The 19,491-nt window shown below is 40.0% G+C and overlaps 1 protein-coding gene across 8 annotated transcripts in view; it reads left to right on the forward strand.

Moving 5' to 3' along the window:
- Col25a1 (collagen, type XXV, alpha 1) overlaps positions 1 to 19,491 on the forward strand; it is a 415,634-nt gene that overhangs the window by 301,337 nt on the left and 94,806 nt on the right. For all 8 annotated transcript variants that reach the window (XM_013505432.1, XM_013505435.1, XM_013505431.1 and 5 more), the window contains exons 10-12: positions 5 to 40; positions 13,760 to 13,786; positions 15,891 to 15,935. In XM_013505432.1, coding sequence (XP_013360886.1) covers positions 5 to 40; positions 13,760 to 13,786; positions 15,891 to 15,935 — 108 coding nt within the window. The remainder of the gene's footprint in view (positions 1 to 4; positions 41 to 13,759; positions 13,787 to 15,890; positions 15,936 to 19,491) is intronic.

The raw sequence follows: 19,491 nt of genomic DNA on the forward strand, positions 1-19,491 counted from the left end.
TAAGGGTGAACCAGGGAAACCCGGAGAACAAGGCTTAATGGCAAGTATCTTTATTTATGTTTTCCAATACTAAAAATGATGGAAGCCCAGGATATTGAAAACAATTATGTCTGTCATATGAGCCGTAACAAAAAAGTGAAAATTCATAGAAGTGAAAGAGTGCTGTGGCCTGTCTGCTACATGCTGAGGGCCACAGGCCTACATGCATACACATGCGTACACACGCATACACATCAGGATCTGTGTGGGGGAAAGAAAATCCGGGATGGAGGCAGGGCGGGGGCATGGACCCTCGCAGCTCCGCCATGAGGGGGCCTTGTCCAGCTGTCCCTGTGAATTAGCACAGTAAAGCTTGCTTGGGGATTCAAGGTCTTTTTCTCCTGCAGAAGGGCTTTGCCCAGGGACAGCAGTTGTGTCTTTTGGATCTCTGTTCAAAAGCCATGAAAGGGCTTCATGTGGACTGGGGAGACACCCCGGTCCCCAGCCTCAGGGTATCTTTACCCTCCGCCAATCAGAGGGAGGAGGGGACTGTCCCAGCCTCCCCTCCTGCCTCTTCATCTGTTTCCAAGCTGCCTTCTGAACCCACTCCACACTGGGAGCACCACTGGGAACCACATGGGAAATCTCTACCCAAATGCCAGACGACACTCACACCTGGCCAGGCCACAGGTCACGAGTTTGCTCCATGAAATGTGCCTCACATCCTGCAGGGGGCCAGGAGATAAAACTGATTTGAAAACTACCTAGCTAGTTTATTGTGAAAACAAACACACAAAAGCACACCAGGGGCCCACCCAGCCAGCTAAGTCCCTAATGGAAGGGCAGAGGTGGGGCCCACATCTCACCCACCACCCTGAGTCTCTCTGTTCCTGTCCACTGAGACTAAGATGGATATTGGACTCACAATAACTGCAACAGAAGTGCAGCCTTGATTTCTCCTACTACAAGCCACATAAGTACAAAGGGTTCTTGGAAACTACAGTACAAGTTGCTTTACGTAATTGCCAGTGCCTATCATATCCTTCCTGGAGAACTGTCCGATGCGTCCTCCCATTCACTCTTGCATGCACACCTGCTTAGGAGTCTCCAGAAGTTTGCTCATCTCCCACCAACTCAGGTTTTTACTGCTGGCTTTGGCATCCTACCCTGACACTCAACGCACTGCTCGTATATGATGTGCTGAAATAAAATGGGTATTGTTTTGCAAGTCATATTCTTATCACCCTTGAATTTATATATACTCTTGTGGATGCACTACATGAATAGCAACATAATCCCATTTCCTATGATTCCTAGTTTTTTTGAGGATATATTGGGTTGTTGTTGTTTTGGGTTTTTGCTATATTTTTATGCTGAAAATTGAGCCCAGGGCCTTGCACATGCTAAGGACATCCTCCACCCCTGAGTTACCCCTGATTCCTAGTTTGAGATCAATGAATACAAATGTTGACATAGTCCTAAATAAATTGTGTTATTATCCTAATGTGCTTCGATTTCCCACTTCCTATATATGGGAAGAAACTTTCTTTGTTTTGTTTTGTTTTTTATATCTAGGAATTGAACCCAGGGCCTTGTGTATGCTAGGAAAGCCCTGTGCTACTTAACTACTGCCCTTTTTAAAGTTTTCAGACAGAGTCTCATGGTGTTGCCCACATTACCCTTGTATTTGAGAATCCTCCTGCTCCAGCCTCCTGAGTAGCAGAATTAGAGGTGTGTGCCACTGCACTTGGCCTCTTAAAGAAACTTTCATAGCTGAGCATGGTGACGCATGCCTATAAACTCAGCACTCGGCAGACTGAGGCAGGAGAATCACTGTGAGTTCGAGGCCAGCTTGGACTGTATAATGTGTTCAAGGCTAGCCTGAACTACACACAAAAGCCTGTCTCAAAACAAAACAAAACAAAACAAAACAAAAATCCTTTTTCAATGCACATAATTAATACTGGTTATATTTGCTATAGACCTTTTCTTCTGTCTTTAAACTCCACATTTAATGCATATTTTTAAAATGCAGCTAAAAAGCAAACCTAACAAGGTACAGACCAGATCAATAAGTAGACTATTACCCTAAGCTCCCACGCCCCCCTCCAGTCCTCATCCCACAGGGAACTCCCATCCTTACTTCTGTCACCATGGATTAGTTTTGCCTGCATTTGAATTTTGTATTAATTGAATCATACAGCATGTACACATTTGTGTCTGGCTTCTTTCAGTTAGTTTTGTGTTTGTGAGATCATCCACCTCTGTTTTAATAGCTTTCACAGCTGGATAAAAAAAATAGGAAGAACCTTACTTCCTTGACTACCCCCGTTAAAACTATATCACTCAGAGCAGTGAATGAATGCTTGTCTGTCTGACCTTGGGCGAGTCACTTAACCTCCCAATTTCTCATCTGTAAAGAAAGGATAATACACTCTCTGCCTGCCTTTAAAAGGTCACCAAAGACAAATGCAATAAATTAGGGGGAAGCACTTTAAGATCTATAATGAAGAACGATGTGAGCATGTTATTATTATTATCACTCAGTCATTTCCTCTAGAGTAAATTACAGGTGAGCCAGCATGGATTTCTATAACAGATGTATTCCTGTAAAGTTGTGTATGAATCAGATTTTCATAAATCACTATATTTTAAATGTGCTGAGGAATTTTGCAATTAAAGCACTCTTGTTCTAAGTCTGTCTTCTTCCCAGCAAGCTCAATTTCTATAGTGTGTATTGGTTACTGTGAAATATTTTCTCCTGTCTAAAAAAGCTACCATTCTTTCTTTTTAAAATTACTTTTTCTGGCTTATTAACCTCAATAGTGCCTGTATATCTTAGCTCACCTCAAAGAGAGATGGTACTGAAAGCATCATTGTAATCTTCATGAGTTTTTCTTTAGAAATTTGTTTTTAAGTATTTGTATGTGTGCGTATGTAAATGTAAACTCAAAGTCTAGTAGGGAGAAAAATCCATGGTCTCAGTTTTGACTTGGGACCACCTAGGGATGTGTGATTATACTCTGTGCTGCTTTTTACTAATTTATAAAATATAGGTAGTAATTCCCATTATATGTATCTCGGTGAATTATTGTGAGAGGCAAGTGAAATAGAATGTGATCTGTATTAGGAAGTAGAAAGAATTCCATAAATGAGGAGTCGTATGGCCAGAACAAATGTCCCGTGGTATCACTGGGCGCCCAGGAAGACTCCACTATGAAATGTCAGGGCTAGCAGCAGCTGATGAACTCCCAGTGAAATTACAGCATGTTACATACCAGGGTTGACAGAGCAGTGTATATCTGTGTGTGTGCTCATCCTATTTATTGTTGTAGTGGGTGGTGGTTCTTGGCCTTCTTCTACTAAATATCAGATCATCAATTTTTCATAATGCTCCCCTTCTTGCCTCCCAGCTAAAACAGAGAACGTAACCGACACCCCCACCATCACTTTTCTATCTGATGTAAACCTGCTCCACTTGGTACTTTGTGCTGTGCAAGATGCCTGCCTAGATGAGGGTCTTAGGAGGCATGGAAGACTCTTATAAACTTAAAATGTCTCTGGTGGCAAAATGAGGAAGCTCAAAACAACCTAAAATTAGCTCTTACCAAACTGTTTATGAGTAGGTCAGGTAGGGAATTAGTTTTCATAATCCAGGCTAGTTTATATTGCAGAAATAATCATTGGGAGATTAGCAGTGTCGATGACACAATAAAAAAAGAAAAGGTCTAGCTCTGCCAGTTCCACACTTATTTAATCCTGCTGCACATTCGGTTTGTCAACGTGACCTTGGGGTTTTCTGAGAAGTTCAGGGTGAGATTCTAAGAGACAGAATTTTGAGCTTGACTAAATTTGATTCCATGTAAGTAGGAACAGAGCCACTCTGTCTTATGAAACCAGACACAAGAATAAAACCAAGGGATCCCTGAAATCACAAGTACCCTCATGTTACACTCTGACACAAGCGATCTTTTCCTTCAAGTTCTTCTGAATTTTTAACAGTTGTTAAAAAAGTATTTCTGAAGATATCTTTCCTATAGATAGTGTTGCTGCTTCTTTAACAAATGAAGCTCTCAGAAATACGAAAGGTAAAAGTATTTTTAATGCACCAAGTAGTCCCAGTTTCCGAGTATTATTTTTGGTCTAAGGTGTCTGTTATCCAAGGCTTCACAGAACAAGCCACTTTCCCTAGTCTGAAGCTCTTTTTTTCTTCCCTTCTCCAGTCCCTAGATACATGCAAAATGCATAACATCCTTTCATCTCTTTCTGAGCATAAAAATACTTTGATTGTATCTGGGAATTCAAAACTCAGAAAAAGTCATCCATTAAGGTGAAACATGGACTGAAGAATATAGGTATTTTAGCTTGTTTTAGTTTTGCCTGTAAACCCATTTATGACATTTGCACAATGTGAATATATTGCTTTTTTTAAAAAAAGTTAATAACGTATGCATAGAATATTGCTTCTGCTTCACTTAAAAATGGAAATAACTAGTAAATGAAGACTTGCTTTAAATGTCATCATAAGACATTGCTGTGCCACAGACTTGATAAAACTCAGTGTTTCCCTTAGTGGACTTTCATCGGCCTGCTATCTTGGTCAGCAGATGGCAGAAACTGGGGACAACACCAGATTTTGTCTCCTGATTTGCATCTAGCAGAGAAAGCAAAGCCCCAACCCTTCAAATCACAAATAAGAAAGATGAGGAAAATCATTTTTGCATAGCAGTGAGGCTGGATCTTGACAATGAAATCGTATTTGGCAAGACTGTGTGTTCTTAAGTTGCACCCCCTGCCTGCTGGGATGCCCTAGCAACGGTCCTAAAGCTTTGTTATCCTCACTTAATCTGATGGTCCATGAAGTACAGATAAGCATCACAGGACGGCGCCCTTCCACTACCTCAGTGTTTTTGTCCCCAGCCAGTAGTGCTTTGTTTTCCAAACGAACCAAGGGAAGCTTGACAAGCATTCTGCCTTCTTTTTCTGATGCCTGCCGAGCACCCCATCCAGTTGGCTGACACAGGGGAAATTTGTGATTCCAGTGTACACAGACTTTCTTTAAAGGTATCTAAATGTCACATGAGTGCACTAACAGAGAAGAATATTTGACATACCTTTAAAGCTGGTTCTGCCTCCTAGAAACAAAATCTCACCTTTTGGGGAAAATTTTCAATGGCAACTTAGAAGCATGATCATGGAACCTAGGTACAGAGAGATATTCTCAGGTTGAATAGATGATTTGGTCTGTGTTCTTTCCTTGTCATTTCATTGTGGTTTTCTTAATGACCACCATCCTGTGAATAAGCTCTGTGCTTGACTCTCTTTACACTGGCTCCAGTGAAAGATCTAAAACTCTGTTGGGCCAATTAAGATGTCTAGACCTAAACTTCCTCATCCAAAGAGAATGGTAAGACCAAGTAGTCTGAGCTCCTTCCAACTCCAAAGCCCTGTTAGACTCCTATGTGTTTATTATAAATGCACAGGTGCCTGGTATGTTTAGCCGTTGTATATTGCCTTTTCATGATTAAATGAACAGTTCTATGTTAAATTTTAAAGGCCGGTCTTAAAATGTCTTCTTCAAAACTATACTCAACTTCCTTAGCTATCGTTTAACTTTACAATCCAATCTATTGAAGCTATACTGAAGCAAAATATAGGACTCTTATGTGAGGATATATTGAAATTATGAATCTCTCTCCATTTTCATGTTTCATGAAGAGAAACTTTTACAATTAAAACTGGATCCATTTAAAGTGTACATTTACATTTGTAGATTGAGAGCATGTGTACAAATTTTAGGGTAAGAGAATAAAAAGAAGTCTTTATGCAAAACGTGTAAATACTGAAATGTATAAACCAAGCTAATAAACTGCTAAATAAAATACATTCTGTCTTCCAACACATACAAAAATATTTTCATACTTGATTGGAAAATTCAAATCCAGAGATTCTGCAGTACTTAGAGTTTAAAGCCAGAGTATGACCAGCCCAAGCCCCTGGCCTCCTTCCTTTCTCTCACTACACCTTTCTCCATCCCTTTGTTATATAAAACTCAGGCTCTAACTTTGTAAGCCTCAAATCTTGGGTGTTCACAGGACCAAATTCCAGGCATACACCTCAAAATCCCCACCTCCCTAGCCTGCCTCCAGTACACTGTTGTGTGTACTAGTGGGGTGATTCACCTTCAGAACAGACCTGGGAAAGCTCTACCCCATTGAGTTGAACAAAATAGAACACTTCCATCATTTCAAAATTTTCCATTGGACAGCACTGATCTGTCTAGATAGAAAACAGATCTGAACGACAAATGACCATACATTGTAGTCTTAAATTTAAGACTTTCTGTGGATCATGGGATATTTAAATTGTAGGGGCCAGTGTTTCTCAGCATTGTTGATTTAAAATAGGAAAAGCACTTACATGTTACTCAATAGAAACATTTTTTACTGAGTGTAGTGTAGGGTGATAGGCTTCCATGAACTGTAAATCTCTCTTCTTTACAGTACGCGAGGGAAGACTGTGCAGTCACAGAGGGCAGAGGGGCCTGTTAATTTTTCCTTCTTTTTGGGTCATTTCCATTTTGGGTTCAGCACTAAGAAGCAATTTATTAAATATTTAGAAGGGACAGAGTGAGCTAATTTCAGCTGTGGCTATCTGGTGAAATGTGATACAGAGTCTCTGTTTTGGAACCTGATCAGCACATAGGTTCTCAAATACCTAGATCTGTCTTTAATCTGCTCATGGTATTAATGCTCAATATTTAGTCTTGGGCTCTGGTTTTGTCAAGTGGTGAGAAAAATGTATTACCTCTTTAATTTCCTGAGCTTTAAGAGACCTCCCTTCAAAAGGTCAGAGCCTCTCGATTTTTGAGAAGTACCAACAAATGAATCATCCTGGGGTTAGTATTTCCCGCTCCCCAAAGAGTCAGCACATGAGAAAGGGAATTCAGAAAGAATTTGCTCTTTTTAGAAAGTTATTACTCCAGTTAGAACTATTTTTCACAAAAGTTCATGAGTAAACGTAATGTCATGCCATGTTACAAACAGGCTGTGGGCTTCAGGGGAACTTTTTTCAAGTAAAAGAAATTTTGAAGTGATATTATTTAAGCAAAAATCCCAGGTACTTTAATATATCTGTCTCAAAACTGGGGACTCTTTCCAATCATAGAAGTATGATAATATGGTAAAGTGGTAGAAATCTGGTAAACAGAATTTTATTTATTTATTTATTTAGTCTTTTTTTTGAGACAGGGTTTTGCTATGCAGTTCAAGCTGACCTGAATTCACTTTTAGCCTGGGCTGGCCTCAAACTCACAGCAATCCTCCTGCCTCTGCCTCCCAACGGAGGGATTATAGGCATGTGCCACCACACCCAGCTCAGAATTTTACAATTTTTATGCTCTCATTCATTCATTGTCTCAGCTTTAGTAGATAATTATGTTAAACGCTAACCTAGGTGCTGGAGATGTTAAAATACATGGCCTAAGGAAGTTTCTATTTAGGCAAGTGGGTTTCTATAATATGTAAGCAAGTTAGCATTGCTTACATTAAAATACAGCCAGTCGAAATGAAACAGTCAGAGAAACACAGAGGATAGAAGTAAGCTCTGTCTGAGTGCACTGGAAAGGGCTCACAAAGCATATGTGTTATGACCATGAACCTGGAAGAATGATTACGACTTCAAATGAAGACTAACAGAGAAGGACGTGGACTAGCTTGGAAAATATAAAGCATAAGTGTGGCTGAAAAAGACGGTACAAGAGATGTGGCTCTCCCAGGTTGTCCTGCTCTTGTGTATGCTGTTTTCCTTCACAGCCAGGCTGACTAAATTGTGGCCTTTGCACTGAAAGCATTTCAGCGTAGCCTCTCATACTGTAAATATTTCCCAATAGTTTCTGGGTTGGCATTGCCACATGTTTAAGCTATGAAACCCAAATCTTGTAAAACACCCCTTAAATTCCACCCTGACATACAAATAATAGTAGCTGGAGTTTATGTTTCTTAACTTTCCCATATCAAACACCCAAACAGAACATGGAATTCTATATAAGTACATCTTAAATGACTGCGTCTGAAGGAAGATAAATTTCTATCGTTTGTTTCAAATTTCCTCTTGCTCTTTATAAACCAAGTCTATATATTTTGTGGCCTTGTGATATGTTTGGCCATGTTAACATCTTTCAAAAAGTTGTAATTAAAAAGTGTGTTGCTTTTTAATTACAAGTATATAGATATATTAAAGTATCAGATTATACATTATCATTCTTCCCAGTAGAACCAGATTCTAAAGAGCATTTTCTTCACTTTGCCTAACTTTTATGAAATCATGAACGAATTCTGAAATGGCTTAATTGCAGTTGGGGCTTTTACCTTTCCCTTTGCAGAAGGGCCACCTCCTTTTGTTCCCTGGGTTTTTTATTACAGAAGCTGGTTGTATATTCTTGTATCCTACAATGACCAGCAGCTTTCTGAGCTTCAAATTTTACTGTTTGCCATCAGGGACAGCACAGGAACTGTGTCCACCCCCTACATCATTTCCTAATAGCAGGCAACCAGAACTTGCCTTAAAACATCTCCCCAGAGGCACCCTAAAGCATATCATTTGGAAACTCCGCATCCTGTTTTAGTAATTAATACCTCAGTCAGATCTGCGCTAACATCGGTAGTGTCCGAAACATTCATTAATTGTTTTCCATGCCATGATCTATCAAGGAAAAGGCTTTTTAAAAAATATATGCATGTGAGTGGAAAGAACACCCAACATATAGTGGTGTAAAACCATCCATTTCTGAGTGCCCTGCTTTGAGGATGAATGCGGGTTGATAATTCCATCTACTGTTTACAGACACAATACTCCCAGTACTCTTGATAGTGTGGAATAAAAAATGATTTTTGCTTTACTGTTTTACTGTAAAACCATGAATTGCTCCACCCACTCTTTCCCTTAGAAGTACTATGGAGGCACTTGAGCCAGTAGTATTTATATGGCTCAGGTGAATAGGAGTAACATATCTTGTCGTTCCTATCTTGAGACACCATTGTCCAAAGAATGAGAAAGAAAACTTGATTGACTTAATCGCTTCATTCATTCCTGTAGCTGTTCAGTCAGACTCAGGGTGAACAGTTAGGCTGTCAAGTCCCTACTAGTTTATACAGATGCTGCATCCCTGCCCTTCCCCGCCCCATCCCCTTCCCATCCCCCACTAACTCTCCTGGAGCTTCCTCGTGTCCCACACACCTATTGCCATCCTTGTGCTGGACTTCACTGTCCCCTGCCTGGAGCCTTCTTCCCCCTTCTCTGCACGCCTGGTCTTCCTGTCCTCTCTTGGAGCACTGTTCAGTTGTCACTTTGTCACCTGTCACCCAGGCCCTCACCAACCACCCATTTAAAGTGCTTCTGCGTCCACTTCTCTGGTTCTCTGCCTCCCTCTTCACTCCAGCACTGATCAACTGACCCAGCTTCATACTTTGTCCACTGTCTTTCTCCATCCCCAGAATATAACACCCGAGAGAGCTGAAGTTTCATCTGTCTTTGTTCACTACTTGGCCCCCAGTGCTAAAACACTGCCTGGCACTCAGCGGCCCTGAAAAACTATTGAATAAATTAATAAACAAGCGAACTCTGGAGGATTCACGGCAGAATCCCTACAGCCCAACTGCTGTGTAGGGTAAATGATGTTTGAAGGAATAATTAATTAGACAGTTGTTCTAATGCTACAGTGCTATTAAAAAATCCTGTAACGGGGTACTTTGGAGGATAAGAGAAGGGGACCTAACCCCACAGGCAGGGGTGCTGAACTTGGATTTGTAGAATGGGTGCAAGGGAGAGGATGAGCAAAGCCCCTGGCTGTGACAGCTGGAGGAGTCGGGTAGGGAAGCGTGGCAGGTAGGGGGAAATACAGCTATTTGCCAAACCTGTGCTCTTCTAAATGCTGTGCAAAAGCCCTTGGAGGGCGTCCGAGCAGGGGATGTGAGCCCATTAGCATGTAGCAGGCAGTGATGAGCGAGAAGGTTGGAGGTCACTAAAAGCAGAGTGACCATGAGGTGGCTGTCACATTAGCTAGGTGAGAGAGATGAGGGCTTCAGCGGGGCATGGCGCTGCAGCTGGGAAGAGGGCAGGAGCGCAGAGTCCTGATGGGCTCAGAGAGGAGGAGCAAGTGTCCCTCCTGGGCCAGTTAACAGGCTTTGGGAGGACGCTGGCCAACTAGGACTGCGAGACTCTCGGATTTCTTTCACCACTTGCTTAGCATACACTGGATGTTATATATATGATCCTTCAAAGTGGCATCAAGCAGGATCGAGGGACACGGAAGGAAAATCAGGTGCACTGAATAATCCCTTCCTTGTTTCCAAGTTTCTATCTGAATTTAATTTTTAAAAATTTGGTGTAAAGCTTTCAGTGCTGATTAGTGACTTTGCTACTCCACCCTTAGTATTTGCCATTTTGTTTTTACCTTTTGAATAAAGTTATATCCACTCTGCAGAATTCTTCAATGATAAGTTCACATATTTTATATCACCTAGGACCTATACTGGGATTAACATATTTTAAGATTCAAATTATAGTTGATAGATCTTGAGTTAAAGAAGTTTGATTTGTTGAAATTCTACATGTTGCAGAGTTTTTAATCTTGAGGCACATAGAAATTATTTTTGAAAAATTAAGTAAATTTGATTATATCCATCTTAATTGGTTGCATACAAAACATATGCAAATTATAAATGTGTCTGCCAGGAAAATGCCTAAGAAAGGACCATAATTAATTAAAATGGACCCAAAAGATTATAACTCTACTTTGGAAAATTATTTGATCCAAACTTACTAAATCATAGGATTAATAATAATGGAATTGTTTTAAAACTTTTTGAGCTACCAGAATTTTAATTTTAGGAATAATAAGTATTAGTGTCTCTAGTAAATAATAAATATATCATGTTTACCTCCCAAGTCAAGTATAAATAAGTTCTTAAAAGATAAGATAAATTAATGAATGGGTCTATGTCATTTGTCCATTGCATTATAAATTTATATTTGTACCAGAAACCACAAGACTATTCCAGTGTAGACATCTTATCCAACTTCTAACAACATACCCTCCTTACAAAATCAAGTTTAGGGGCTGGGGATATAGCTCAGTGGCATAAGCACCTGCATGGCAAGTGCAAGGTCATGAGTTCCATCCCTGGTACTGCAAAAAACAAACAAACAAACAAACAAAGATCCTCTAAAATCAAGTTTAGAGCAAAGAAACCTTAATTTGTAAGTTTAATTTTAATTACCACAATGGCACAGATATATTATGGTGTTATTGATCTAAAGATACTTAAAACACATAGAAGTAAAATTTTGTGCATTAAAATAACTGTGGCATGTGTGTGCATGTCCTCACATGTACATGTACATTTCCCCATGTGTGCGTCTGTGACTTCTGTTCAGCTGTCCTTCCCAGCTTCTTCCTGGTGAGAGATGACACTCTCCTTGTATCCCAAACATTTTTCTTGCCAATGGCATCAGAGAAGCATATGTCCATTTCTGGTAGCCAAGAATATACTCTAGGCAGTAGAACTGTGAATATAAGATGTATATTCACAAGTTAGAATTGATGTTAAATCTTAAAAACTGCCTTTATTTTCAGAACTTACCAAAAGCAGCACTGGTTTCTTAAAAGGGAAAGATATTGCCTTTTAAAGTTATCCTTTGATTTCCTTAAATATTGTGTTAAAGTATTACAACATTTTATTAAATGTTATGAATTTTAGAGTTGTGATTAGTCTTTCTAATGCTCCAAGTTGAGGTGATCTTGCAATAGAGATCAAATTAGAACACACCACATATGTTACTCTCTAGTTAAAGTATTTCATATAAAAGTTGCTCTTATTTTCATGTGAAGTAGTCTGTTCCAGGGTTATATGTCGATGTAATGAAACATCGAATTTTAGTGGATGGCATTCTTTCAAGTGGCAAAGTTAGGTTTACAGTGGGAAGGGAACCTTTGTGAGCTGAACATACACATGCTCAGTCTAAACATTGAATTAATGTGCTCCTTGCTATACGATTTCCTTTCTAACGTCAACATTTTAAGAAGCAAAGTGCCCTGGAGACACTTGAGAAAACAGAATCTGAGACAATGATAAAACCCAAGTCTTGTCTTCATGCTCAGATCTCCTAATCACCACTGCCTGCAAGCTCTGCCTTTACGTGGCATTAACATTTGCCTCCCAGGCAATTTACCCATATGAGGAAATGATTCAACATGTTTATGTGCTGAGGAAGGGAACGGGGAGAGGGGAGGCTGCGATGGACATGCAGGGGTAACTGATTGAGAGAGATCCCAGAAGGTGAGGCCAGGATGGATTCCAGAGTCTTCCGGGTGAGCTGGCCTGGTATAGACATGGGACTCTTCTTCCTCTGATACAGGAAAGGGGTCCTTGTGGGCTTGGGTTGATGAGAGATGTGATATCAAGGGAATTTATACTTGACAGTCTGTTTTCTCTGCAAAATATAAAAGAGGGAGAATTTTAAATAGATGCAATAAATGGAGAGGAAGAGTGTCTGACCGCAGATATGCTGCAAACAAGCGCATTAGAAACCTAGTTGGTGGGTTAAATCAAATAGGAGTATGTAAAGGTATGGTGCATAGCATGCTTTGAATAATCTAAAACTGATTATGGGAGAAAAGTGTGAGTCTTCCTTTGAGGATTACAAGATAACTGTGGGGAACAGACTCTGTGTTCCAGAGCACTATGTATTTTTAATAAAATAGAATGACACAAGAGCAAGTCTTCCTCTAATGACTGCCCTAATGCTTTATCTAATGTTACTGAGGATGAGTGTGAGATACTGATTAGCTAAAACATCACTCATTGAAAAGGAGGAAGCCATTAGTCAAGGGTAATGCACTAAAGAACTTTTATGTAAAGTGATAACATCTGCAACTTCACTAAAACATACAAAAGTAAATATATTTTTGAAAGAATTAGCAAGTACTTAATTTTTTACTTTAAAATAGACCTAAAGCATCAGAATGATAGCTATATTTCTATGTTCTTCACCACTCTTCCATAGCCGTGCCTTGCTCTAAATAAAGGCAAAAGTACCTTAACACTGGCTCTGTGATTGAAAAACTGCTAAATCTCAAAACTGTCACATTTACATTTTCTGGATAAATATTCTCATCCATTTCACTAAATGCCGCGTTCACTTGCCACCCAGCATTGTTCAGACTTAGTGCAAGCTTGGAGCATCTTTTCTTCATGTGCATTCAAGATACCGCACTTGGTTCTGGCCTCCTCTTGTTTGTAAGCAAGGCCTTGTGCCGATCATCTGACCACCTTTCCTCAGAGAAAGATGGAACAGAACATGTTTCTTTGTGATGCTAAGCAATTATTTGCAAATCTGCCTCCCGAAGTCCTGCAGCTATAGAAGTCTTGGAGTGTGTTGCTTACCTGGGCAACGGTGTGCATTTTAACTGCTTCTACCTACAATACCCCAGCCCTCTAAGTGAGGTTGATGTGATCATTTGCAAGTATTTTCAGACACAGATGCACTGGTACGGTGAACATTCTCAAGGAAAAGATGAAATCTACTGCATGTACTTCTTTAGAAAAGAATAAAATAGCTTAAAATCTATTTTGTTCCTCTAACTGAAAAGCTTCCATGAATATCTGCATACTTCAGTGTGGCAAGGAGGACTTCATGGACAGTTTTAACTGATCATCTTAGCTTAAATGGCTATTGTCTTATGTTAACTGAGGTGTTTTATTTTTTGTTTTTTTTTTAGGGTCCTCTGGGGCCTCCGGGACAAAAGGTAGAGTATACAACAGTGCTGTGAAAGTAATTATACTCATAGCCGGTGGTGGGAGAGAGCTACTGTAAGCTGCTGAAGTAGTTGGTCTGTTTTGTACATTCTCCTTTCTAAAAACACCGTCATGTAATGTAGCCTGAGATTTCTAATCAACTCCACTGTACAAAATTCAGTGTATCCAGAACACTCTCTTTATGCTATATGCTAAACCTACAAGTTGTTGAATTCTTAACTCAAACACTAGTAGAACCTTGAGACAAAATTGGAAATGTCAAGGATCATAAGACATTAAAAATTGAATTCATGACCTTTCTCAAATGGATAATTGGCAACAGCCACAAGATGGATTAGAATAAACGATGTGTTTGTGGCTTGGTTCACAGCATTAGAGTTGGCTGCCCAGTGTCCCCCTTTGTCCCTGTAACCTGAAAAGTGACTTTCTGGTTGTTCTTCAGTGAGAGTGACCATGACATTGTGCTGGGAGGATCTAGGAGTTCTGAAACTACACCAACACCACAGTGGAAACTGTGTCTCTAGCAGGTAGATGACCCTACGCCCACAAACATCACTAGGTCCCACTCTGCACTCCCCACCAACCTCCCACCTTGCGACTTGAAGAAAACAATTGTATTATAACAGGTGGGAAAGTGATTATTCTTTATCTTTGGAATCCATCAAAGACGGAGACTTTTTATCCCCCACATAGTGGGCATGTGGCATCTGTTGAAACATAATCCTACAAACCAAGCCAAAGCCAATGAGTTATGAGACACCTTCTGTGTAGGGACACTGTGTCCCTCATGATAACGTCTCTATTAAGCATGGTGTAGAATTGTAAAGCTACCCTAATCCACGTTTGACCAGGATCACATTACTGCTTCAGGCTTCGGAAGCCCTTTAATGAGCCACTCTGTAATGTCACGGAGCGCACTACAGACCGGACTTGCCACCTCGATTGGTTTTGCATATAATTACTATATTTAGAACAGTTTTATCACTACTATTTTTAAAAGCTTTTCCCCATTATTATTAAAGAAATTTAATATACATGTAGTAAGGGAGAAAATCTGTTTTCTTGTTCTAGACAAAGAATAAGCACATTGTATTTAAAAATGGTTTCTCCAGAGCTGAAAAAGGAGGTGTGAGAGAGGAAAATGACATCATGCTTGCTAACAGTCCTATATTCACTCACATCCCCCGTAGACCTTCTCAGGGAGTAACTAGCATTTCGAGTCTTGCTTCACCCATCCCCACCCAGCCGCTCCTCCTGGCCCCGCAACGCTGTGCACACACCTGCCTTCATCCTGTTGTGCAGAAGCTGTGCTTTTCTTGGCCTGTGTGCGACATTTGTGGCACCTGTTGGAGTTTACTATGGGAGTCACACTCCAGTGACTGAAACTTGCTCCCCACAAGGCCAGGGGCTCCAGATACAAGAAATTTGAGTTTGTAACACAGTTCCCTTATTTAGTTGTGGAACAAGAGGTTATGATTTCAAATACTTTTTGTTTACATATTTAAATTTGTGAAATTCAAGAATTATGGTCTCTGTGAGACTTGTTTCTGTTGGAACTAAGGTTATCTTTTTATTATGATATTGGGTATTGAACCCAGGCCTTCACACTGAGCCACATCTGCAGTCCTTGCTATATTTTTTTGTTTTGAGATAGGGTCTTGCTAAGTCACTAAGTTTTCCAGGTGCAGCTCATACCTGTGATCCTCCTGCCTCAGCCTCCCAAAGTGCTGATATTACAGATGTGTACCACCACACTTGTCTTTATTTCTTAACAAAAAGGCTTAGAGACATTGAGATATGGATCTCAATTTATAATATCAAATTCTTTGAAATCATACTAAGGTTAAGTGTATTTTGGGGAATGAAGTCAAATTTTAACTCTAGTTTCTGAGAAAGCTTGAAGAATCTATCTATATTATCATATATTTGAACATAATGGCTAAGATCTGAATAGCATAGTCTTAAAATTTTTCTAAGAGAAGTTGTATTTTAGCAAGATACCATTACAGCTGATAGAACTGACATAATATAAATGTAGAATTGAAATATTTTATGATTACAATATCAACCTATTTTAATTATGTGTCTCTTTAGGGTTCTCTTGGAGCACCTGGAATTCCAGGCATGAATGGGCAAAAGGTGAGTTCTGTGCAGTAAGGGATTGCTTTTACAATGTAGAAACTATAAGTCAAGTCTAGTGAGTGATCTTAGTCATAGGTTCATATGCCTATATAAACATCATATATACTTTTGAAATTCAGGAAAATTCTGATACAAATGATCATATTGGTTTAATTTTAGAGATGTTTAGAGACTAAAAATTTTCTGTGTAAGTAGTTTGGCTATATTAAATTTTAATAAGTTCTATATGTGATACAACCACCTTTCTCATATATAAGATAGGTAAATATTATATTTAACACTCACTGTGATAAATACAATGTCCTCTAGTTTATTCTGGTGATGATTAAATGAATATGTATTATTTCTTTGATTAAAGAAATTAATTCTCACAGAGGAAATCCATTAAAACCTTCTGAATCCAGAAGCAAGCTCTTTTTGTTAAGTAAAATTAGGGGTTAAATAAATATGTTCCAAACCCTAGTACCACACTTTCGTGGTGCTGTAATAATGAAACAAAGTAAAGCTAACAAAAAGGCAAAACAAAGACCCCAGCACCCTGCATACAAGTCTCTGCATGTGTGCATTATCCCCATGCTGCGTTTACCTGCGGGATGTCCAGCGTGAGCCCTGGTAAGCCTGCCGCCCTACTCCCCAGTAGCCCCGACTGACCGGCTGTCCTGTCTGGAACCTGTACAGAGACCAGGAAAGCCATGCAGATCTAGCAAAGCCTGGGGCTAGAGCCAGGGGACCTGAGCTACGGACTTTCCTGTCTCCCTCAGAGTTCTGGCCTGGCCCTGGGACTCCTGGGACTTGTGTGCTTATCTTCTCGGAATAGTTTAAATCCATGCACTTGGAACCAAATTCTGAAATCAGAAACAGCTCAGCCGTTACAGAGAGAACCAGCCTGCCCAAGAGCCTTTCCATCTCGCCGCCTCTTCTCTAGCAAGGAGACGTAGTTAGGCACAGTTTTCACCTTGCGCTGCGAGCGTGAACCTGCCACTGAGAGGCTGTGTGAATTTCAGAACGTCCTTGATTTCTTAGCCTCAGTTGCCTCCTTTGTAAGAGGGAGAAATAGTAGTGCCTGCCTAATCTGAGGGTCAGTGTGAGGATCGAGTGAGTGGATAGGAAGCCTCATACAACAGTGTGTGATGGGACTGTTAAACTTTCCCTTCATTTCATGTGAATGAAATTCTGGAAATTTGATGAATTTGTGTTTCTAAAGAGACTTTCTGTTTCCAGAATCACTGAATTCCCAAGTGAAATTAATGTTCTCAACCAAGGCTGTGGCTCCTTCCACCCTAAAACCAAACACTGAACATTCATCCATAATTCTCTGTCCAGACCGTAACTCTAGTGCCCACTTAGGAAACTGCATCCATTTGCATCACAGATCTCAGGAAGGACAGAAGATTTACTTTGTGCCTTGACCGTTGCAGATAAGGGATAGAAGTGTGAGCAAAGATTGAAAGTGTATCCCTTCTAAAATGGATCTGAAAGCAACATACATACATCAAGTTGCTTTTAACATTGGCAAAAACCAAAACTTCATATGCCTAAGCCCGTTTTCCTTTTTTTTTCTTTCTTTTTTTTAACTTGGAGACAATCACGAAAATTTATAGAAACCTTTAACCTGAAACAAAACAACTTTAAAACTGTCACATGCACTCTTTTGAAGACCACATAGTCTTTATTTTTGCAAGGAAATATGCAATTTCCTTAGCCAGAGAAAGGAATGTGACATTTTCTTGTCCTAGTCACTGTTGAAGTTATATTTCAAGAAAAGAGATGGTTAATATTTGCAGTTTTATGTTTTGTTATACATCTTTGTGGCATTTTAAATGTGTTCTCTCTAAAACTTAGGGAAACGAAATGATTTCACACTCCTGTGAAAAGATAAGTAAAACGTAGCCGAGTTTGTTTTTCCTAACTGTAGCTCGAGACCTAAAAATTTGTCTTTAAAGCTTCTCTTAGTTCTAGTCATTTTCTAGCATTGTAATGGCTGCTATGTGATCTTTAGGAAAATAGAACAGTCGCCTTCGTAAGAGAGAACCAGTCATTTAGACATAGAAAGAAAGCTGGCAGTAGTGTAATAGTTCTATAGTAAAAGCATCTGAAATGTATCTTAATCTTTTAGAATGTTTTTCTAAGAAGAGAGCCTATAATGACACAATACTTTAAAAAAAAAATAGTGCTTCAATGTCCTTAAAATCTCTTGATAAAAATGTTCTCTTCCACATTACAATTTCACTTTTTCTAAAGAAGTACTTTTGATGCTTAGACCCCGCCCCCCACCATTTTCACACAATGATTAAGGGAAGATGTCAGTTTTGAGCCATCAAAAATATGGCAAACAATAACCAAGAAATAAAGTGGGGCCTTTTTCTTCTCCTGTTTTCAAAAAAGAAAGAAAATACTTTAAGAAAACACTTAGTTTTCTACTATATGTTCTGTAAGTAGTTTTCTACTTATGTTCTAGCCATTCAGAATGACAAAATTGGTGATTGGCCTTGGCCATTACTCGATGACAACCTTGTTGTACATGCATTTTCTTTTAGATTTTGGTCACCCTGACCGCTAATCTTTATTTTTGTGAAGGCTGCCGGTTCTCCCCGTTGTGTTAGAGGGGTGGATTTACATGAGCGGTAAGGTAGTGGCCAGCTCCAGTCCTGATCCTTCTGGGATCGCAACCTGCCAAGAGCGCCTGTGCGTCTTTCTGTGAGAAGTGGGCAGGGAGGGAAAGCGGGAAGGACATGGTCCCCAGAGAGCAGGGAGTTGCTTCATGTCCCTACAGCACCAGTATAAAGAGACAGACCTTGCAGTAGTAGCTAGAATACCATACAAGACCCTCAGCAACTGCCAAGCCTCCAGCTTAGTGTCGAGCTCTACACATCTCTCAGATGAACCCTAGGCTTGCTCAAGCCAGAAGCGGGTGGCCAGTTGCATTTGTCACAGGAGGACAGCGAGTATGTGGGCGACCAGAGAGACAGAGACTGTCGCTGGTCCCTGCGTCCCCGCCCATCTCCTGCCACCGAGCCCATAGAAGGCAGCCGAGTCCCGCTCCCTCTCCAGCCAGCTCCTCGAGTCTCCTGCTCGCAGTTCTCACAGCTGTGCGTCCAGTCAGGCTTGGGCTCCAGAGGCAGCGCATGTAGGACTGAAGCAATCACATCTCCGTACGATAGGAAATGCTGCTGCGGCTGTGCCGGCTAAGGATATTGGACACAAAAATAACTTTCATCGTTTCCATGAATAGATCCGTTGGTTAAAGGTACATTAACGTTTTATGTGTGTGCTGTGACACACACACTCTCACACTCACGCGTACATGAAGAGAAGCATGCCTGAATGCTCTTCTGTCAGCTATGCCCTACTTCAGGTACAGTGGGGAAGTCTGGGCTATTTAAAATAATTTTGGGATAGAACCATTTTTAGACTTGAAGAATCCCCTGATAGAATTTATACAATTTTTTACAGTTCTTATTTGTATACTCATATGTCCATTCTTTAAAGTCTAAACTCTGTTTTGTTTTTTGTCTCTTTCTTTTTTTTTTTTTTTTTTTTTTTTTTTTTCCGG

This window comes from Chinchilla lanigera, unplaced genomic scaffold, assembly GCF_000276665.1.
Source record: "Chinchilla lanigera isolate Chin_1 unplaced genomic scaffold, ChiLan1.0 scaffold00095, whole genome shotgun sequence".
In the NCBI taxonomy this organism is placed as follows: Eukaryota; Metazoa; Chordata; class Mammalia; order Rodentia; family Chinchillidae; genus Chinchilla; species Chinchilla lanigera.